At 44.1% G+C, this 23631-nt stretch overlaps 1 protein-coding gene across 1 annotated transcript in view; it reads right to left on the bottom strand.

Moving 5' to 3' along the window:
• LOC120838834 (5'-nucleotidase-like) overlaps positions 1–19921 on the bottom strand; it is a gene marked incomplete at its 3' end in the record, with an annotated part of 54889 nt that extends 34968 nt beyond the window's left edge. The window contains exon 1 of the mRNA XM_042291288.1: positions 19786–19921. Coding sequence (XP_042147222.1) covers positions 19786–19921 — 136 coding nt within the window. The remainder of the gene's footprint in view (positions 1–19785) is intronic.
• Positions 19922–23631: the final 3710 nt, after the last annotated feature.

Below are 23631 nucleotides of genomic sequence, written 5' to 3'. Positions count from 1 at the left end.
CCGCAAAATTTAGTGGAGGAAGAGAATTGGTGTATACGTCACGTGGCGTCAGATCACGTGATGTCAATGGTTTCGCTAATTATAGCGAAAAAACTAAATTGGTGTATCGGTCTCGTTACGACAAGGCACGTGAAATCAAATTTCCCGCAAACTTTAGTGGACGAAGAGAATTGGAGTATACGTCACGTGGCGTCAGATCACGTGACGTCAATGGTTTCGCTGAATATAGGGAAAAAACTAAATTGGTGTATCGGTCTCGTTACGACAAGGCACGTGAAATCAAATTTCCCGCAAACTTTAGTGGAGGAAGAGAATTGGTGAATACGTCACGTGGCGTCAGATCACGTGACGTCAATGGTTTCGCTAATTATAGCGAAAAAAATAAATTGGTGTATCGGTCTCGTTACGACAAGGCACGTGAAATCAAATTTCCCGCAAAATTTAGTGGAGGAAGAGAATTGGTGTATACGTCACGTGGCGTCAGATCACGTGACGTCAATGGTTTCGCTAAATATAGCGGGAAAACTAAATTGGTGTATCGGTCTCGTTACGACAAGGCACGTGAAATCAAATTTTCCGCAAAATATAGTGGAGGAAGAGAATTGGTGTATACGTCACGTGGCGTCAGATCACGTGACGTCAATGGTTTCGCTAATTATAGCGAAAAAAATAAATTGGTGTATCGGTCTCGTTACGACAAGGCACGTGAAATCAAATTTCCCGCAAAATTTAGTGGAGGAAGAGAATTGGTGAATACGTCACGTGGCGTCAGATCACGTGACGTCAATGGTTTCGCTAAATATAGTGAAAAAACTAAATTGGTGTATCGGTCTCGTTACGACAAGGCACGTGAAATCAAATTTCCCGCAAACTTTAGTGGAGGAAGAGAATTGGTGAATACGTCACGTGGCGTCAGATCACGTGACGTCAATGGTTTCGCTAATTATAGCGAAAAAAATAAATTGGTGTATCGGTCTCGTTACGACAAGGCACGTGAAATCAAATTTCCCGCAAAATTTAGTGGAGGAAGAGAATTGGTGAATACGTCACGTGGCGTCAGATCACGTGACGTCAATGGTTTCGCTAAATATAGCGGGAAAACTAAATTGGTGTATCGGTCTCGTTACGACAAGGCACGTGAAATCAAATTTTCCGCAAAATATAGTGGAGGAAGAGAATTGGTGTATACGTCACGTGGCGTCAGATCACGTGATGTCAATGGTTTCGCTAAATATAGCGGGAAAAATAAATTGGTGTATCGGTCTCGTTACGACAAGGCACGTGAAATCAAATTTCCCGCAAAATTTAGTGGAGGAAGAGAATTGGTGTATACGTCACGTGGCGTCAGATCACGTGATGTCAATGGTTTCGCTAATTATAGCGAAAAAACTAAATTGGTGTATCGGTCTCGTTACGACAAGGCACGTGAAATCAAATTTCCCGCAAACTTTAGTGGACGAAGAGAATTGGTGTATACGTCACGTGGCGTCAGATCACGTGACGTCAATGGTTTCGCTAATTATAGCGAAAAAACTAAATTGGTGTATCGGTCTCGTTACGACAAGGCACGTGAAATCAAATTTCCCGCAAACTTTAGTGGAGGAAGAGAATTGGTGAATACGTCACGTGGCGTCAGATCACGTGACGTCAATGGTTTCGCTAATTATAGCGAAAAAAATAAATTGGTGTATCGGTCTCGTTACGACAAGGCACGTGAAATCAAATTTCCCGCAAAATTTAGTGGAGGAAGAGAATTGGTGTATACGTCACGTGGCGTCAGATCACGTGACGTCAATGGTTTCGCTAAATATAGCGGGAAAACTAAATTGGTGTATCGGTCTCGTTACGACAAGGCACGTGAAATCAAATTTTCCGCAAAATATAGTGGAGGAAGAGAATTGGTGTATACGTCACGTGGCGTCAGATCACGTGACGTCAATGGTTTCGCTAATTATAGCGAAAAAAATAAATTGGTGTATCGGTCTCGTTACGACAAGGCACGTGAAATCAAATTTCCCGCAAAATTTAGTGGAGGAAGAGAATTGGTGAATACGTCACGTGGCGTCAGATCACGTGACGTCAATGGTTTCGCTAAATATAGCGAAAAAACTAAATTGGTGTATCGGTCTCGTTACGACAAGGCACGTGAAATCAAATTTCCCGCAAACTTTAGTGGAGGAAGAGAATTGGTGAATACGTCACGTGGCGTCAGATCACGTGACGTCAATGGTTTCGCTAATTATAGCGAAAAAAATAAATTGGTGTATCGGTCTCGTTACGACAAGGCACGTGAAATCAAATTTCCCGCAAACTTTAGTGGAGGAAGAGAATTGGTGAATACGTCACGTGGCGTCAGATCACGTGACGTCAATGGTTTCGCTAAATATAGCGGGAAAACTAAATTGCTGTATCGGTCTCGTTACGACAAGGCACGTGAAATCAAATTTTCCGCAAAATATAGTGGAGGAAGAGAATTGGTGTATACGTCACGTGGCGTCAGATCACGTGACGTCAATGGTTTCGCTAAATATAGCGGGAAAACTAAATTGGTGTATCGGTCTCGTTACGACAAGGCACGTGAAATCAAATTTTCCGCAAAATATAGTGGAGGAAGAGAATTGGTGTATACGTCACGTGGCGTCAGATCACGTGACGTCAATGGTTTCGCTAAATATAGCGGGAAAAATAAATTGGTGTATCGGTCTCGTTACGACAAGGCACGTGAAATCAAATTTCCCGCAAAATTTAGTGGAGGAAGAGAATTGGTGTATACGTCACGTGGCGTCAGATCACGTGATGTCAATGGTTTCGCTAATTATAGCGAAAAAACTAAATTGGTGTATCGGTCTCGTTACGACAAGGCACGTGAAATCAAATTTCCCGCAAACTTTAGTGGACGAAGAGAATTGGTGTATACGTCACGTGGCGTCAGATCACGTGACGTCAATGGTTTCGCTAATTATAGCGAAAAAAATTAATTGGTGTATCGGTCTCGTTACGACAAGGCACGTGAAATCAAATTTCCCGCAAAATTTAGTGGAGGAAGAGAATTGGTGAATACGTCACGTGGCGTCAGATCACGTGACGTCAATGGTTTCGCTAAATATAGCGGGAAAAATAAATTGGTGTATCGGTCTCGTTACGACAAGGCACGTGAAATCAAATTTCCCGCAAAATTTAGTGGAGGAAGAGAATTGGTGTATACGTCACGTGGCGTCAGATCACGTGATGTCAATGGTTTCGCTAATTATAGCGAAAAAACTAAATTGGTGTATCGGTCTCGTTACGACAAGGCACGTGAAATCAAATTTCCCGCAAACTTTAGTGGACGAAGAGAATTGGTGTATACGTCACGTGGCGTCAGATCACGTGACGTCAATGGTTTCGCTGAATATAGCGAAAAAACTAAATTGGTGTATCGGTCTCGTTACGACAAGGCACGTGAAATCAAATTTCCCGCAAACTTTAGTGGAGGAAGAGAATTGGTGAATACGTCACGTGGCGTCAGATCACGTGACGTCAATGGTTTCGCTAATTATAGCGAAAAAAATAAATTGGTGTATCGGTCTCGTTACGACAAGGCACGTGAAATCAAATTTCCCGCAAAATTTAGTGGAGGAAGAGAATTGGTGTATGCGTCACGTGGCGTCAGATCACGTGACGTCAATGGTTTCGCTAAATATAGCGGGAAAACTAAATTGGTGTATCGGTCTCGTTACGACAAGGCACGTGAAATCAAATTTTCCGCAAAATATAGTGGAGGAAGAGAATTGGTGTATACGTCACGTGGCGTCAGATCACGTGACGTCAATGGTTTCGCTAATTATAGCGAAAAAAATAAATTGGTGTATCGGTCTCGTTACGACAAGGCACGTGAAATCAAATTTCCCGCAAAATTTAGTGGAGGAAGAGAATTGGTGAATACGTCACGTGGCGTCAGATCACGTGACGTCAATGGTTTCGCTAAATATAGCGAAAAAACTAAATTGGTGTATCGGTCTCGTTACGACAAGGCACGTGAAATCAAATTTCCCGCAAACTTTAGTGGAGGAAGAGAATTGGTGAATACGTCACGTGGCGTCAGATCACGTGACGTCAATGGTTTCGCTAATTATAGCGAAAAAAATAAATTGGTGTATCGGTCTCGTTACGACAAGGCACGTGAAATCAAATTTCCCGCAAAATTTAGTGGAGGAAGAGAATTGGTGAATACGTCACGTGGCGTCAGATCACGTGACGTCAATGGTTTCGCTAAATATAGCGGGAAAACTAAATTGGTGTATCGGTCTCGTTACGACAAAACACGTGAAATCAAATTTCCCGCAAAATTTAGTGGAGGAAGAGTATTGGTGTATACGTCACGTGGCGTCAGATCACGTGACGTCAATGGTTTCGCTAAATATAGCGAAAAAACTAAATTGGTGTATCGGTCTCGTTACGACAAGGCACGTGAAATCAAATTTCCCGCAAACTTTAGTGGAGGAAGAGAATTGGTGTATACGTCACGTGGCGTCAGATCACGTGACGTCAATGGTTTCGCTAAATATAGCGAGAAAACTAAATTGGTGTATCGGTCTCGTTACGACAAGGCACGTGAAATCAAATTTCCCGCAAACTTTAGTGGAGGAAGAGAATTGGTGTATACGTCACGTGGCGTCAGATCACGTGACGTCAATGGTTTCGCTAATTATAGCGAAAAAACTAAATTGGTGTATCGGTCTCGTTACGACAAAACACGTGAAATCAAATTTCCCGCAAACTTTAGTGGAGGAAGAGAATTGGTGTATACGTCACGTGGCGTCAGATCACGTGACGTCAATGGTTTCGCTAAATATAGCGAGAAAACTAAATTGGTGTATCGGTCTCGTTACGACAAGGCACGTGAAATCAAATTTCCCGCAAACTTTAGTGGAGGAAGAGAATTGGTGTATACGTCACGTGGTGTCAGATCACGTGACGTCAATGGTTTCGCTAATTATAGCGAAAAAACTAAATTGGTGTATCGGTCTCGTTACGACAAAACACGTGAAATCAAATTTCCCGCAAACTTTAGTGGAGGAAGAGAATTGGTGTATACGTCACGTGGCGTCAGATCACGTGACGTCAATGGTTTCGCTAAATATAGCGAGAAAACTAAATTGGTGTATCGGTCTCGTTACGACAAGGCACGTGAAATCAAATTTCCCGCAAACTTTAGTGGAGGAAGAGAATTGGTGTATACGTCACGTGGCGTCAGATCACGTGACGTCAATGGTTTCGCTAATTATAGCGAAAAAACTAAATTGGTGTATCGGTCTCGTTACGACAAAACACGTGAAATCAAATTTCCCGCAAACTTTAGTGGAGGAAGAGAATTGGTGTATACGTCACGTGGCGTCAGATCACGTGACGTCAATGGTTTCGCTAAATATAGCGAGAAAACTAAATTGGTGTATCGGTCTCGTTACGACAAGGCACGTGAAATCAAATTTCCCGCAAACTTTAGTGGAGGAAGAGAATTGGTGTATACGTCACGTGGCGTCAGATCACGTGACGTCAATGGTTTCGCTAATTATAGCGAAAAAACTAAATTGGTGTATCGGTCTCGTTACGACAAAACACGTGAAATCAAATTTCCCGCAAACTTTAGTGGAGGAAGAGAATTGGTGTATACGTCACGTGGCGTCAGATCACGTGACGTCAATGGTTTCGCTAAATATAGCGAGAAAACTAAATTGGTGTATCGGTCTCGTTACGACAAGGCACGTGAAATCAAATTTCCCGCAAACTTTAGTGGAGGAAGAGAATTGGTGTATACGTCACGTGGCGTCAGATCATGTGACGTCAATGGTTTCGCTAATTATAGCGAAAAAACTAAATTGGTGTATCGGTCTCGTTACGACAAGGCACGTGAAATCAAATTTCCCGCAAAATTTAGTGGAGGAAGAGTATTGGTGTATACGTCACGTGGCGTCAGATCACTTGACGTCAATGGTTTCGCTAAATATAGCGGGAAAACTAAATTGGTGTATCGGTCTCGTTACGACAAGGCACGTGAAATCAAATTTCCCGCAAAATTGAGTGGAGGAAGAGAATTGGTGTATACGTCACGTGGCGTCAGATCACGTGACGTCAATGGTTTCGCTAAATATAGCGGGAAAACTAAATTGGTGTATCGGTCTCGTTACGACAAAACACGTGAAATCAAATTTCCCGCAAAATTTAGTGGAGGAAGAGTATTGGTGTATACGTCACGTGGCGTCAGATCACGTGACGTCAATGGTTTCGCTAAATATAGCGAAAAAACTAAATTGGTGTATCGGTCTCGTTACGACAAGGCACGTGAAATCAAATTTCCCGCAAACTTTAGTGGAGGAAGAGAATTGGTGTATACGTCACGTGGCGTCAGATCACGTGACGTCAATGGTTTCGCTAAATATAGCGAGAAAACTAAATTGGTGTATCGGTCTCGTTACGACAAGGCACGTGAAATCAAATTTCCCGCAAACTTTAGTGGAGGAAGAGAATTGGTGTATACGTCACGTGGCGTCAGATCACGTGACGTCAATGGTTTCGCTAATTATAGCGAAAAAACTAAATTGGTGTATCGGTCTCGTTACGACAAAACACGTGAAATCAAATTTCCCGCAAACTTTAGTGGAGGAAGAGAATTGGTGTATACGTCACGTGGCGTCAGATCACGTGACGTCAATGGTTTCGCTAAATATAGCGAGAAAACTAAATTGGTGTATCGGTCTCGTTACGACAAGGCACGTGAAATCAAATTTCCCGCAAACTTTAGTGGAGGAAGAGAATTGGTGTATACGTCACGTGGCGTCAGATCATGTGACGTCAATGGTTTCGCTAATTATAGCGAAAAAACTAAATTGGTGTATCGGTCTCGTTACGACAAGGCACGTGAAATCAAATTTCCCGCAAAATTTAGTGGAGGAAGAGTATTGGTGTATACGTCACGTGGCGTCAGATCACGTGACGTCAATGGTTTCGCTAAATATAGCGGGAAAACTAAATTGGTGTATCGGTCTCGTTACGACAAGGCACGTGAAATCAAATTTCCCGCAAAATTGAGTGGAGGAAGAGAATTGGTGTATACGTCACGTGGCGTCAGATCACGTGACGTCAATGGTTTCGCTAATTATAGCGAAAAAACTAAATTGGTGTATCGGTCTCGTTACGACAAGGCACGTGAAATCAAATTTTCCGCAAAATTTAGTGGAGGAAGAGAATTGGTGTATACGTCACGTGGCGTCAGATCACGTGACGTCAATGGTTTCGCTAAATATAGCGAGAAAACTAAATTGGTGTATCGGTCTCGTTACGACAAGGCACGTGAAATCAAATTTCCCGCAAACTTTAGTGGAGGAAGAGAATTGGTGTATACGTCACGTGGCGTCAGATCACGTGACGTCAATGGTTTCGCTAATTATAGCGAAAAAACTAAATTGGTGTATCGGTCTCGTTACGACAAGGCACGTGAAATCAAATTTCCCGCAAACTTTAGTGGAGGAAGAGAATTGGTGTATACGTCACGTGGCGTCAGATCACGTGACGTCAATGGTTTCGCTAAATATAGCGAGAAAACTAAATTGGTGTATCGGTCTCGTTACGACAAGGCACGTTAAATCAAATTTCCCGCAAAATTTAGTGGAGGAAGAGAATTGGTGTATACGTCACGTGGCGTCAGATCACGTGACGTCAATGGTTTCGCTAAATATAGCGAGAAAACTAAATTGGTGTATCGGTCTCGTTACGACAAGGCACGTTAAATCAAATTTCCCGCAAAATTTAGTGGAGGAAGAGAATTGGTGTATACGTCACGTGGCGTCAGATCACGTGACGTCAATGGTTTCGCTAATTATAGCGAAAAAACTAAATTGGTGTATCGGTCTCGTTACGACAAGGCACGTGAAATCAAATTTCCCGCAAAATTTAGTGGAGGAAGAGAATTGGTGTATACGTCACGTGGCGTCAGATCACGTGACGTCAATGGTTTCGCTAAATATAGCGAGAAAACTAAATTGGTGTATCGGTCTCGTTACGACAAGGCACGTTAAATCAAATTTCCCGCAAAATTTAGTGGAGGAAGAGAATTGGTGTATACGTCACGTGGCGTCAGATCACGTGACGTCAATGGTTTCGCTAAATATAGCGAGAAAACTAAATTGGTGTATCGGTCTCGTTACGACAAGGCACGTTAAATCAAATTTCCCGCAAAATTTAGTGGAGGAAGAGAATTGGTGTATACGTCACGTGGCGTCAGATCACGTGACGTCAATGGTTTCGCTAAATATAGCGAGAAAACTAAATTGGTGTATCGGTCTCGTTACGACAAGGCACGTTAAATCAAATTTCCCGCAAAATTTAGTGGAGGAAGAGAATTGGTGTATACGTCACGTGGCGTCAGATCACGTGACGTCAATGGTTTCGCTAATTATAGCGAAAAAACTAAATTGGTGTATCGGTCTCGTTACGACAAGGCACGTGAAATCAAATTTCCCGCAAAATTTAGTGGAGGAAGAGAATTGGTGTATACGTCACGTGGCGTCAGATCACGTGATGTCAATGGTTTCGCTAATTATAGCGAAAAAACTAAATTGGTGTATCGGTCTCGTTACGACAAGGCACGTGAAATCAAATTTCCCGCAAACTTTACTGGACGAAGAGAATTGGTGTATACGTCACGTGGCGTCAGATCACGTGATGTCAATGGTTTCGCTAATTATAGCGAAAAAACTAAATTGGTGTATCGGTCTCGTTACGACAAGGCACGTGAAATCAAATTTCCCGCAAACTTTACTGGACGAAGAGAATTGGTGTATACGTCACGTGGCGTCAGATCACGTGACGTGAATGGTTTCGCTAATTATAGCGAGAAAACTAAATTGGTGTATCGGTCTCGTTACGACAAGGCACGTGAAATCAAATTTCCCGCAAAATTTAGTGGAGGAAGAGAATTGGTGTATACGTCACGTGGCGTCAGATCACGTGACGTCAATGGTTTCGCTAAATATAGCGAGAAAACTAAATTGGTTTATCGGTCTCGTTACAACAAGGCACGTGAAATCAAATTTCCCGCAAAATTTAGTGGAGGAAGAGAATTGGTGTATACGTCACGTGGCGTCAGATCACGTGATGTCAATGGTTTCGCTAATTATAGCGAAAAAACTAAATTGGTGTATCGGTCTCGTTACGACAAGGCACGTGAAATCAAATTTCCCGCAAACTTTAGTGGACGAAGAGAATTGGTGTATACGTCACGTGGCGTCAGATCACGTGACGTCAATGGTTTCGCTAATTATAGCGAAAAAACTAAATTGGTGTATCGGTCTCGTTACGACAAGGCACGTGAAATCAAATTTCCCGCAAACTTTAGTGGACGAAGAGAATTGGTGTATACGTCACGTGGCGTCAGATCACGTGACGTCAATGGTTTCGCTAATTATAGCGAAAAAACTAAATTGGTGTATCGGTCTCGTTACGACAAGGCACGTGAAATCAAATTTCCCGCAAACTTTAGTGGAGGAAGAGAATTGGTGAATACGTCACGTGGCGTCAGATCACGTGACGTCAATGGTTTCGCTAATTATAGCGAAAAAAATAAATTGGTGTATCGGTCTCGTTACGACAAGGCACGTGAAATCAAATTTCCCGCAAAATTTAGTGGAGGAAGAGAATTGGTGTATACGTCACGTGGCGTCAGATCACGTGACGTCAATGGTTTCGCTAAATATAGCGGGAAAACTAAATTGGTGTATCGGTCTCGTTACGACAAGGCACGTGAAATCAAATTTTCCGCAAAATATAGTGGAGGAAGAGAATTGGTGTATACGTCACGTGGCGTCAGATCACGTGACGTCAATGGTTTCGCTAATTATAGCGAAAAAAATAAATTGGTGTATCGGTCTCGTTACGACAAGGCACGTGAAATCAAATTTCCCGCAAAATTTAGTGGAGGAAGAGAATTGGTGAATACGTCACGTGGCGTCAGATCACGTGACGTCAATGGTTTCGCTAAATATAGCGAAAAAACTAAATTGGTGTATCGGTCTCGTTACGACAAGGCACGTGAAATCAAATTTCCCGCAAACTTTAGTGGAGGAAGAGAATTGGTGAATACGTCACGTGGCGTCAGATCACGTGACGTCAATGGTTTCGCTAATTATAGCGAAAAAAATAAATTGGTGTATCGGTCTCGTTACGACAAGGCACGTGAAATCAAATTTCCCGCAAACTTTAGTGGAGGAAGAGAATTGGTGAATACGTCACGTGGCGTCAGATCACGTGACGTCAATGGTTTCGCTAAATATAGCGGGAAAACTAAATTGCTGTATCGGTCTCGTTACGACAAGGCACGTGAAATCAAATTTTCCGCAAAATATAGTGGAGGAAGAGAATTGGTGTATACGTCACGTGGCGTCAGATCACGTGACGTCAATGGTTTCGCTAAATATAGCGGGAAAACTAAATTGGTGTATCGGTCTCGTTACGACAAGGCACGTGAAATCAAATTTTCCGCAAAATATAGTGGAGGAAGAGAATTGGTGTATACGTCACGTGGCGTCAGATCACGTGACGTCAATGGTTTCGCTAAATATAGCGGGAAAAATAAATTGGTGTATCGGTCTCGTTACGACAAGGCACGTGAAATCAAATTTCCCGCAAAATTTAGTGGAGGAAGAGAATTGGTGTATACGTCACGTGGCGTCAGATCACGTGATGTCAATGGTTTCGCTAATTATAGCGAAAAAACTAAATTGGTGTATCGGTCTCGTTACGACAAGGCACGTGAAATCAAATTTCCCGCAAACTTTAGTGGACGAAGAGAATTGGTGTATACGTCACGTGGCGTCAGATCACGTGACGTCAATGGTTTCGCTAATTATAGCGAAAAAAATTAATTGGTGTATCGGTCTCGTTACGACAAGGCACGTGAAATCAAATTTCCCGCAAAATTTAGTGGAGGAAGAGAATTGGTGAATACGTCACGTGGCGTCAGATCACGTGACGTCAATGGTTTCGCTAAATATAGCGGGAAAAATAAATTGGTGTATCGGTCTCGTTACGACAAGGCACGTGAAATCAAATTTCCCGCAAAATTTAGTGGAGGAAGAGAATTGGTGTATACGTCACGTGGCGTCAGATCACGTGATGTCAATGGTTTCGCTAATTATAGCGAAAAAACTAAATTGGTGTATCGGTCTCGTTACGACAAGGCACGTGAAATCAAATTTCCCGCAAACTTTAGTGGACGAAGAGAATTGGTGTATACGTCACGTGGCGTCAGATCACGTGACGTCAATGGTTTCGCTGAATATAGCGAAAAAACTAAATTGGTGTATCGGTCTCGTTACGACAAGGCACGTGAAATCAAATTTCCCGCAAACTTTAGTGGAGGAAGAGAATTGGTGAATACGTCACGTGGCGTCAGATCACGTGACGTCAATGGTTTCGCTAATTATAGCGAAAAAAATAAATTGGTGTATCGGTCTCGTTACGACAAGGCACGTGAAATCAAATTTCCCGCAAAATTTAGTGGAGGAAGAGAATTGGTGTATGCGTCACGTGGCGTCAGATCACGTGACGTCAATGGTTTCGCTAAATATAGCGGGAAAACTAAATTGGTGTATCGGTCTCGTTACGACAAGGCACGTGAAATCAAATTTTCCGCAAAATATAGTGGAGGAAGAGAATTGGTGTATACGTCACGTGGCGTCAGATCACGTGACGTCAATGGTTTCGCTAATTATAGCGAAAAAAATAAATTGGTGTATCGGTCTCGTTACGACAAGGCACGTGAAATCAAATTTCCCGCAAAATTTAGTGGAGGAAGAGAATTGGTGAATACGTCACGTGGCGTCAGATCACGTGACGTCAATGGTTTCGCTAAATATAGCGAAAAAACTAAATTGGTGTATCGGTCTCGTTACGACAAGGCACGTGAAATCAAATTTCCCGCAAACTTTAGTGGAGGAAGAGAATTGGTGAATACGTCACGTGGCGTCAGATCACGTGACGTCAATGGTTTCGCTAATTATAGCGAAAAAAATAAATTGGTGTATCGGTCTCGTTACGACAAGGCACGTGAAATCAAATTTCCCGCAAAATTTAGTGGAGGAAGAGAATTGGTGAATACGTCACGTGGCGTCAGATCACGTGACGTCAATGGTTTCGCTAAATATAGCGGGAAAACTAAATTGGTGTATCGGTCTCGTTACGACAAAACACGTGAAATCAAATTTCCCGCAAAATTTAGTGGAGGAAGAGTATTGGTGTATACGTCACGTGGCGTCAGATCACGTGACGTCAATGGTTTCGCTAAATATAGCGAAAAAACTAAATTGGTGTATCGGTCTCGTTACGACAAGGCACGTGAAATCAAATTTCCCGCAAACTTTAGTGGAGGAAGAGAATTGGTGTATACGTCACGTGGCGTCAGATCACGTGACGTCAATGGTTTCGCTAAATATAGCGAGAAAACTAAATTGGTGTATCGGTCTCGTTACGACAAGGCACGTGAAATCAAATTTCCCGCAAACTTTAGTGGAGGAAGAGAATTGGTGTATACGTCACGTGGCGTCAGATCACGTGACGTCAATGGTTTCGCTAATTATAGCGAAAAAACTAAATTGGTGTATCGGTCTCGTTACGACAAAACACGTGAAATCAAATTTCCCGCAAACTTTAGTGGAGGAAGAGAATTGGTGTATACGTCACGTGGCGTCAGATCACGTGACGTCAATGGTTTCGCTAAATATAGCGAGAAAACTAAATTGGTGTATCGGTCTCGTTACGACAAGGCACGTGAAATCAAATTTCCCGCAAACTTTAGTGGAGGAAGAGAATTGGTGTATACGTCACGTGGTGTCAGATCACGTGACGTCAATGGTTTCGCTAATTATAGCGAAAAAACTAAATTGGTGTATCGGTCTCGTTACGACAAAACACGTGAAATCAAATTTCCCGCAAACTTTAGTGGAGGAAGAGAATTGGTGTATACGTCACGTGGCGTCAGATCACGTGACGTCAATGGTTTCGCTAAATATAGCGAGAAAACTAAATTGGTGTATCGGTCTCGTTACGACAAGGCACGTGAAATCAAATTTCCCGCAAACTTTAGTGGAGGAAGAGAATTGGTGTATACGTCACGTGGCGTCAGATCACGTGACGTCAATGGTTTCGCTAATTATAGCGAAAAAACTAAATTGGTGTATCGGTCTCGTTACGACAAAACACGTGAAATCAAATTTCCCGCAAACTTTAGTGGAGGAAGAGAATTGGTGTATACGTCACGTGGCGTCAGATCACGTGACGTCAATGGTTTCGCTAAATATAGCGAGAAAACTAAATTGGTGTATCGGTCTCGTTACGACAAGGCACGTGAAATCAAATTTCCCGCAAACTTTAGTGGAGGAAGAGAATTGGTGTATACGTCACGTGGCGTCAGATCACGTGACGTCAATGGTTTCGCTAATTATAGCGAAAAAACTAAATTGGTGTATCGGTCTCGTTACGACAAAACACGTGAAATCAAATTTCCCGCAAACTTTAGTGGAGGAAGAGAATTGGTGTATACGTCACGTGGCGTCAGATCACGTGACGTCAATGGTTTCGCTAAATATAGCGAGAAAACTAAATTGGTGTATCGGTCTCGTTACGACAAGGCACGTGAAATCAAATTTCCCGCAAACTTTAGTGGAGGAAGAGAATTGGTGTATACGTCACGTGGCGTCAGATCATGTGACGTCAATGGTTTCGCTAATTATAGCGAAAAAACTAAATTGGTGTATCGGTCTCGTTACGACAAGGCACGTGAAATCAAATTTCCCGCAAAATTTAGTGGAGGAAGAGTATTGGTGTATACGTCACGTGGCGTCAGATCACTTGACGTCAATGGTTTCGCTAAATATAGCGGGAAAACTAAATTGGTGTATCGGTCTCGTTACGACAAGGCACGTGAAATCAAATTTCCCGCAAAATTGAGTGGAGGAAGAGAATTGGTGTATACGTCACGTGGCGTCAGATCACGTGACGTCAATGGTTTCGCTAAATATAGCGGGAAAACTAAATTGGTGTATCGGTCTCGTTACGACAAAACACGTGAAATCAAATTTCCCGCAAAATTTAGTGGAGGAAGAGTATTGGTGTATACGTCACGTGGCGTCAGATCACGTGACGTCAATGGTTTCGCTAAATATAGCGAAAAAACTAAATTGGTGTATCGGTCTCGTTACGACAAGGCACGTGAAATCAAATTTCCCGCAAACTTTAGTGGAGGAAGAGAATTGGTGTATACGTCACGTGGCGTCAGATCACGTGACGTCAATGGTTTCGCTAAATATAGCGAGAAAACTAAATTGGTGTATCGGTCTCGTTACGACAAGGCACGTGAAATCAAATTTCCCGCAAACTTTAGTGGAGGAAGAGAATTGGTGTATACGTCACGTGGCGTCAGATCACGTGACGTCAATGGTTTCGCTAATTATAGCGAAAAAACTAAATTGGTGTATCGGTCTCGTTACGACAAAACACGTGAAATCAAATTTCCCGCAAACTTTAGTGGAGGAAGAGAATTGGTGTATACGTCACGTGGCGTCAGATCACGTGACGTCAATGGTTTCGCTAAATATAGCGAGAAAACTAAATTGGTGTATCGGTCTCGTTACGACAAGGCACGTGAAATCAAATTTCCCGCAAACTTTAGTGGAGGAAGAGAATTGGTGTATACGTCACGTGGCGTCAGATCATGTGACGTCAATGGTTTCGCTAATTATAGCGAAAAAACTAAATTGGTGTATCGGTCTCGTTACGACAAGGCACGTGAAATCAAATTTCCCGCAAAATTTAGTGGAGGAAGAGTATTGGTGTATACGTCACGTGGCGTCAGATCACGTGACGTCAATGGTTTCGCTAAATATAGCGGGAAAACTAAATTGGTGTATCGGTCTCGTTACGACAAGGCACGTGAAATCAAATTTCCCGCAAAATTGAGTGGAGGAAGAGAATTGGTGTATACGTCACGTGGCGTCAGATCACGTGACGTCAATGGTTTCGCTAATTATAGCGAAAAAACTAAATTGGTGTATCGGTCTCGTTACGACAAGGCACGTGAAATCAAATTTTCCGCAAAATTTAGTGGAGGAAGAGAATTGGTGTATACGTCACGTGGCGTCAGATCACGTGACGTCAATGGTTTCGCTAAATATAGCGAGAAAACTAAATTGGTGTATCGGTCTCGTTACGACAAGGCACGTGAAATCAAATTTCCCGCAAACTTTAGTGGAGGAAGAGAATTGGTGTATACGTCACGTGGCGTCAGATCACGTGACGTCAATGGTTTCGCTAATTATAGCGAAAAAACTAAATTGGTGTATCGGTCTCGTTACGACAAGGCACGTGAAATCAAATTTCCCGCAAACTTTAGTGGAGGAAGAGAATTGGTGTATACGTCACGTGGCGTCAGATCACGTGACGTCAATGGTTTCGCTAAATATAGCGAGAAAACTAAATTGGTGTATCGGTCTCGTTACGACAAGGCACGTTAAATCAAATTTCCCGCAAAATTTAGTGGAGGAAGAGAATTGGTGTATACGTCACGTGGCGTCAGATCACGTGACGTCAATGGTTTCGCTAAATATAGCGAGAAAACTAAATTGGTGTATCGGTCTCGTTACGACAAGGCACGTTAAATCAAATTTCCCGCAAAATTTAGTGGAGGAAGAGAATTGGTGTATACGTCACGTGGCGTCAGATCACGTGACGTCAATGGTTTCGCTAATTATAGCGAAAAAACTAAATTGGTGTATCGGTCTCGTTACGACAAGGCACGTGAAATCAAATTTCCCGCAAAATTTAGTGGAGGAAGAGAATTGGTGTATACGTCACGTGGCGTCAGATCACGTGACGTCAATGGTTTCGCTAAATATAGCGAGAAAACTAAATTGGTGTATCGGTCTCGTTACGACAAGGCACGTTAAATCAAATTTCCCGCAAAATTTAGTGGAGGAAGAGAATTGGTGTATACGTCACGTGGCGTCAGATCACGTGACGTCAATGGTTTCGCTAAATATAGCGAGAAAACTAAATTGGTGTATCGGTCTCGTTACGACAAGGCACGTTAAATCAAATTTCCCGCAAAATTTAGTGGAGGAAGAGAATTGGTGTATACGTCACGTGGCGTCAGATCACGTGACGTCAATGGTTTCGCTAAATATAGCGAGAAAACTAAATTGGTGTATCGGTCTCGTTACGACAAGGCACGTTAAATCAAATTTCCCGCAAAATTTAGTGGAGGAAGAGAATTGGTGTATACGTCACGTGGCGTCAGATCACGTGACGTCAATGGTTTCGCTAATTATAGCGAAAAAACTAAATTGGTGTATCGGTCTCGTTACGACAAGGCACGTGAAATCAAATTTCCCGCAAAATTTAGTGGAGGAAGAGAATTGGTGTATACGTCACGTGGCGTCAGATCACGTGATGTCAATGGTTTCGCTAATTATAGCGAAAAAACTAAATTGGTGTATCGGTCTCGTTACGACAAGGCACGTGAAATCAAATTTCCCGCAAACTTTACTGGACGAAGAGAATTGGTGTATACGTCACGTGGCGTCAGATCACGTGATGTCAATGGTTTCGCTAATTATAGCGAAAAAACTAAATTGGTGTATCGGTCTCGTTACGACAAGGCACGTGAAATCAAATTTCCCGCAAACTTTACTGGACGAAGAGAATTGGTGTATACGTCACGTGGCGTCAGATCACGTGACGTGAATGGTTTCGCTAATTATAGCGAGAAAACTAAATTGGTGTATCGGTCTCGTTACGACAAGGCACGTGAAATCAAATTTCCCGCAAAATTTAGTGGAGGAAGAGAATTGGTGTATACGTCACGTGGCGTCAGATCACGTGACGTCAATGGTTTCGCTAAATATAGCGAGAAAACTAAATTGGTTTATCGGTCTCGTTACAACAAGGCACGTGAAATCAAATTTCCCGCAAAATTTAGTGGAGGAAGAGAATTGGTGTATACGTCACGTGGCGTCAGATCACGTGATGTCAATGGTTTCGCTAATTATAGCGAAAAAAGTGAAAGCCGTTTACCACTCCCTGTAACGCCGAATTGGAGCGCAGCTCTTGAGGAGGAGGAGGGGAGGGTACTGAGGGCCACGTGTTCTCGGGGGGGGGGGGGGTCACGTGCCCCCTCAGAGGTCACGTGACCTCGGGAGGGGGTCACGTGACTCCCCAGGTCACGTGACCCCCGGGTCACGTGACCAAAATTTTTCCGCTAGATTTAGCGGGGAAATTTTTTTCGCTAGATTTAGCGGGGAAAGTTTTCCGCTAGATTTAGCGGGGAAATTTTTTCCGCTAGATTTAGCGGGGAAATTTTTTCCGCTAGATTTAGCGGGGAAATTTTCCCGCTAGATTTAGCGGGGAAATTTTTTCCGCTAGATTTAGCGGGGAAAGTTTTCCGCTAGATTTAGCGGGGAAATTTTTTCGCTACATTTAGCGGGGAAATTTTTTCCGCTAGGATTTAGCGGGGAAAGTTTTCCGCTAGATTTAGCGGGAAAATTTTTTCCGCTAGATTTGACGGGGAAATTTTCCCGCTAGATTTAGCGGGGAAATTTTTCCGCTAGATTTAGCGGGGAAATTTTTTCCGCTAGATTTAGCGGGGAAAGTTTTCCGCTAGATTTAGCGGGAAAATTTTTTCCGCTAGATTTGACGGGGAAATTTTTCCGCTAGATTTAGCGGGGAAATTGTTTCCGCTAGATTTAGCGGGGAAATTTTTCCGCTAGATTTAGCGGGGAAATTTTTCCGCTAGATTTAGCGGGGAAATTTTTTCCGCTAGATTTAGCGGGGAAATTTGCCCATAATGCACCGCGCGGTTACGCCGACGGCGACGGCGACGCCGACGGCGACGGCGACGGCGACGGCGACGCCGCTCAAGCCGGGAACGGGCCCCTAAGAGCTGCGCTCTAAAAACTAAATTGGTGCATCGGTCTCGTTACGACAAGGCACGTGAAATCAAATTTCCCGCAAACTTTACTGGACGAAGAGAATTGGTGTATACGTCACGTGGCGTCAGATCACGTGACGTCAATGGTTTCGCTAATTATAGCGAAAAAACTAAATTGGTGTATCGGTCTCGTTACGACAAGGCACGTGAAATCAAATTTCCCGCAAACTTTACTGGACGAAGAGAATTGGTGTATACGTCACGTGGCGTCAGATCACATGACGTCAATGGTTTCGCTAATTATAGCGAAAAAACTAAATTGGTGTATCGGTCTCGTTACGACAAGGCACGTGAAATCAAATTTCCCGCAAACTTTACTGGACGAAGAGAATTGGTGTATACGTCACGTGGCGTCAGATCACGTGACGTCAATGGTTTCGCTAAATATAGCGAGAAAACTAAATTGGTGTATCGGTCTCGTTACGACAAGGCACGTGAAATCAAATTTCCCGCAAAATTTAGTGGAGGAAGAGAATTGGTGTATACGTCACGTGGCGTCAGATCACGTGACGTCAATGGTTTCGCTAAATATAGCGGGAAAACTAAATTGGTGTATCGGTCTCGTTACGACAAGGCATGTGAAATCAAATTTCCCGCAAAATTTAGTGGAGGAAGAGAATTGGTGTATACGTCACGTGGCGTCAGATCACGTGACGTCAATGGTTTCGCTAAATATAGCGGGAAAACTAAATTGGTGTATCGGTCTCGTTACGACAAGGCACGTGAAATCAAATTTCCCGCAAAATTTAGTGGAGGAAGAGAATTGGTGCATACGTCACGTGGCGTCAGATCACGTTACGTGAATTTACTCGATAAATATAGCGGGGAAACCAAAGCTATGTCACGCGTAAATCTGCCGTGACATGAATTTTTCTGCCGGTTTCGGCGGGAAAACTTAATTCGTGTATAGATCACGTGACGTCCGATCACGTGACATCAATTGACGACCGTTTTCCCCGCTAAGTTAAGCGGAAAAAGCACGGACGGACGGACGGAGAGACAGACGCACAATATTTCGGGGTTGCAAGGTTCCGTAACAAAATATTTCAGGCTTTAAAACGTTCAAGGACGGAATTGCAACCGACCAAGCCCAAGAGCGAATTAAAATGAATGGTGTTGGCTACCGGAACCTGGCCCTATTTTTTGTATTTAATGTTTCTGACAATCGCTTCTAGCCTTTGAACCACGATTCTGCAAGCACTGAAGCGTTTGGCATCTAGTCCGACCTGATGACTTTAGGTTTGAAAGAAGACTGAGCATTCGGTGATGCGTAGCTTATTTTGGGGGTCAAAAAAGCCACATACAACGGCCTGCACTGTCGCGCAAGCTTCACACCTATCTGCGGAAAGAACTCGGAAAGATTACGAAAATTAAATGCATTTATACCTAAAAAAAAGAATAAATAGCTGTCGACGTTGTGATGCTGAGCATACGTCATCCGCAATGTCATACCGCAAACCGATTTTTCATTTTATTTCTAGGTTTAACCATACTTTTAGTTTTGCCTATCGCCCAGCATCCTGCGTAGATTCCCATGAATGGCTCTTTAATGATCTTTACGGGACAGCCGACCCACCTGATTTCGCATAGTTTAGTCAATAACTCGCGAATTGCACTTTTATTATTAGTGCTTGTCCGTGCTTTTATGTGTTCGAGGCTTCGAGAGCGCTTTGGTTTAGGCTGAAACAAACTAGTATGAAACAAAATCTTTGGAAAACAGGCAATATTTAACGTGATCTTCCTTGGTGGTGCGTGAATGGAAGAGGTTATACCTGACACCTGAAGAAACGCCCCTTCAGGGTCCCCGAACCAGGTGAACTTTGGGGCGCCGTGCTCAAACATGTTCGTTAATTGAAGTCCGGTCATGGTGAGTACGTACAGGGTGCTTTCGTAGGGCATCATGGACATCATGTTTTCCCTCAGAATGACACCTGTATGAAATACATGAATATATGAGAAATGACAAAATTTACGCTATTTGTTATTCGTCCTCGCCTATATATATATATATATATATATATATATATATATATATATATATATATATATATATTCAGTTTTATAAGGAGTTATATCATGCGACGCAACAACAGCAAAAGGATGCATAAAGCATGCTTTTAGGGTGGCTTTAATTTTTGCATTTTTCAAGAAATATAGACACGGCGGTTTCTGTTATCATTAATTTAACGGCACACTCTTTATTTATACCGCGGAATCACGTCTCATAAAGTAACTAATTTCTGATTTTGTTAATATGTATAATATACACGCGAATTACGACGTTGCAAGAGGGGACAGCATGCTGTTTCAGATTGAGATAGGATTATTCACATGCTGCAGCGCTTTTCTCCCGTTATCACTTTTTTTTTTTAATGAGACAGCACGTTTTTGGCCTGCCCACGCTTCCTTTTCCCAGAAAATTTTCATCTGCGACAGGAAACGATATGTCCTCTCCTCCTCCCCTTATCTCGCCCATGTGCTGGTCGGAGGTCGCTCCGCGTGTACGTACGTCAACGGACTGTGGGTTTCGTGGTTCGCAGTGGTCTCGGTGAATATGCACGTATCGCATCGTCCAAGCTCGCTGAAAATGCTCCGGTCATCTTCACATTGCCTCGTAAGAGAAAGAAGACGACTGAAGGAGGACATCGCGGAAGAGAAGCGGCGGCCCAATAAAGCTCCCAGCGTGTTTCTCCTCTCATCGAAACGCCAGAAAATAGAGAACAGTGTTTGCCGGGGGCAGAGAAGTAAGCCGGGCTCGTTCAACACCTCCTAGATAACAAGGCTGTAGTGCTGGATTATTGGCGTCACTCTCAAGACCCTTACTCAAGGCACAGTTTGAACACGACTGCTACGTCAGCTTTCGGCCGGGACTGACGGAAGATAAACGGTGCTTGTTAAGTTTTAATTCCTCCCTAGCGTATCAGAGGAGTAAAATGTGTTCATTTTTTTTTGCATTATTTCACGATGCTGAGTTGTTTTGTTCTTACTAGGATATAGCGAAAATATTATATACGTCAATCAATTAATCGATCAATCAATCAATACAATATATATATATATATATATATATGATTGATCGATTAATTGATAGATTGATTGATTGATATATATGAATATATTATATATTGTCAGCTTCGGGTCACCGAGTGGTCTACCAACCTGTGGTGGGGAGCGCCATGGCCCATGACGGGCCGGACTTCCCACACCTTCCGCGAAGCGCACCTCTCCACCTGAAGGGGGTCCAAACAGGGGTGCTACAAAACTCACGACTCCGACAAATCGTGCGGCGCTCCGCTTCCGGCTGCCGGGGAGAAATTAACCCTTGTCAAATCAACCGGGGGGAAACTTCCCCCCTCCCCCCCCCTCCCCCCCCCCCCCCCCCCCCCCGTCAAATCTCCCCCTCGCTACCTCCACGGCGGCCTTGCTCTGCTCATCACGTGGGTCCGGAGAGCCACTCACACGCTCTGTTGGCTATCTGTGAATCGCTCAATGCCTCCGCCGCTTTGCAAGTCCCGAAAACGGGAAAGGGAAGACTCGAGTGTGAGGGGGCAAGCCAGGCGAGCGCGCGTCGTGTCCAAGGTCGTGTCACCTTCCAGCAGTTCTTTGGATTGGATCGGATTCCCGCAGCTCTTGTTCCGAACGCCTGGTTGGTTTGGAGTTTAATAAAATAAATGATATATTCTTAAGTCCTCAGTGTTTCTACATACAACTAAAAGTCTCACAGCTATGCACTGCACTTTATTTTATTTATTTTTTTTCGAGCTACGAACGTGGATCTTGACAAACAGAGCCTGAGCCGGGGCGGCCGAAACGCGGCGCGCTTTGACGCAGGAATTTTTCCATATCCATCCGAAGCCGGACCTCTTCGGTCCTTTGGCCTGGTTCACACTTGCGAATCGGCGGGCGAATCTGTAAGAATTCGGCCGCCGGGCGTAGCGTCCACTGTGCATTGCTGCGGCCGATTCCGCGTCGGCGGGCAGCGGATTAGCTGTAATGCCTCGTTCACACTTGGCGAACCGGCGCCCGGATCCGCGAGAATTCTGACGCCCGGCGACGAAAGCTGGCAGAATTACTGGCGGTGAGCAAGATCGCTCTGGGACCAATTTTGAACGCCGGAAAAAAGTTTTCTCTGGCCGCAAGCCAATAAGAAACGCCACGGGGGGAAGGGGGCGCTTGCTGACGTCAGATCGCCGCTAACGAGCTGGTGACGATGGCGACGAGACGTGCGCGGGCAAGGAGGAAGTTCGCGAGCTCTCGTCAGCTCTCGTCTGTTCGATAAACTGCGAGACGCTCGCGCCGCGCAGTCCGCAGGCGGCAACAAATGTGAACCGCCCGATCTTTTTTCAGCGAGCGAATCCAGTCGGCGGCGAGTGCATATTTCGCAAGTGTGAACGAGCCATAAGGCCCGCTTCAGACGGGGCAATTTCGCCCAGCAACTTGACGTCGCAACTCTAGCAAGACGGGCCGCCCGCGTTCATACGCAGCAACCGAATTGCTCCGACTTGCCATTATCATCATTAAATTTGATTCTTTTTTCACTATCTAGACGCCCAGCTACGCGCTAAAAACGCGTTCTTATATCTTTGAACGGCGTTGAGAATACTAACTAATTTTTCTGAAACTGTTTATTTCCGGAAAACGATCCATTCCAAACCAGAACTAAGTCTTTAGCTGTCATCATCACCATTACAGGGGTGTGTGTCACGTGAAAATATCGCGTCTCTGATTGGCTGCAGGCGCTTCAACGGTCTTCGAATTGCTCCGAGTTGCTCGCTTGTTCGAGCCGGACCCGATCTCAACAATTCGCGTCGATCTAGGGAAAAGCTAGGGAACAACCCGCCAGCAACCCCAAAATTGCTGGGAAAAGTTGCCCCGTCTGAAGCGGGCCTAAGTGTGAACCAGGCCTTCCTGCCGAGGTGATGGCGGTAGCAAGGCCGGCGACTTCGTTTGCCTCGGGAGGTAGACAGGCATCAGGCACATCATTGGCAGGTGGCGTGTGACGTCAAGTCTGGACGAGCACCGACGTCAACGACAAGTGGAGGAGGAGGGCGAGGAGGAAAATCGTGATTTTGGCTAGGCTGGTGTGCAAACAGACATTCGACCGACGACTACCGGACGCTTCAATTTCGACGATTTTTGCAGAAGTCGGTGTGGCCTGACGATTTTTGTAGTATCTTGTTTGGACACTTCTTGACTCGGCTCACCGTCTCCTCGCTACAACTTGGAGGGCGAAGACATTCTCCGAGGGGTCGCAAGTTTCCGCAACTGACTGCCACGTGAGACGCCCCCTTCTTTGCCTTGCGCCAGCCCCATTTTTCTCAAATTACCGCTAAATTTTTGAGAAATACATTCGACGTGGAATTGCATAGCGCCACTCTTCGAGTTTACCTGGAGGCGCGCGTTCCGCCTCTCTCACATCCGCCAGCAATGAATTATCTAAATTCCGAGGACCGCAGGGAATGACAGATTGTGTTCAGCGACGCTTCTCTAAAATTGGTCGGTTTAACCATTATCCATTGCGACAAAAGAATCACTTGGTTGAAAGAGCAAGAAAAAGATTTTTCTAAAATCCAACATTTTCACGCCAAGGGAACTTAAGGATAGACAGGATTTTGAGG

This window comes from Ixodes scapularis, unplaced genomic scaffold (assembly GCF_016920785.2).
Source record: "Ixodes scapularis isolate PalLabHiFi unplaced genomic scaffold, ASM1692078v2 PGA_scaffold2__306_contigs__length_199485367, whole genome shotgun sequence".
NCBI classification, from domain to species: domain Eukaryota; kingdom Metazoa; phylum Arthropoda; class Arachnida; order Ixodida; family Ixodidae; genus Ixodes; species Ixodes scapularis.
Note: the sequence above shows the minus strand (reverse complement) of the source record. Positions and strands in the feature narration are given on the sequence as shown.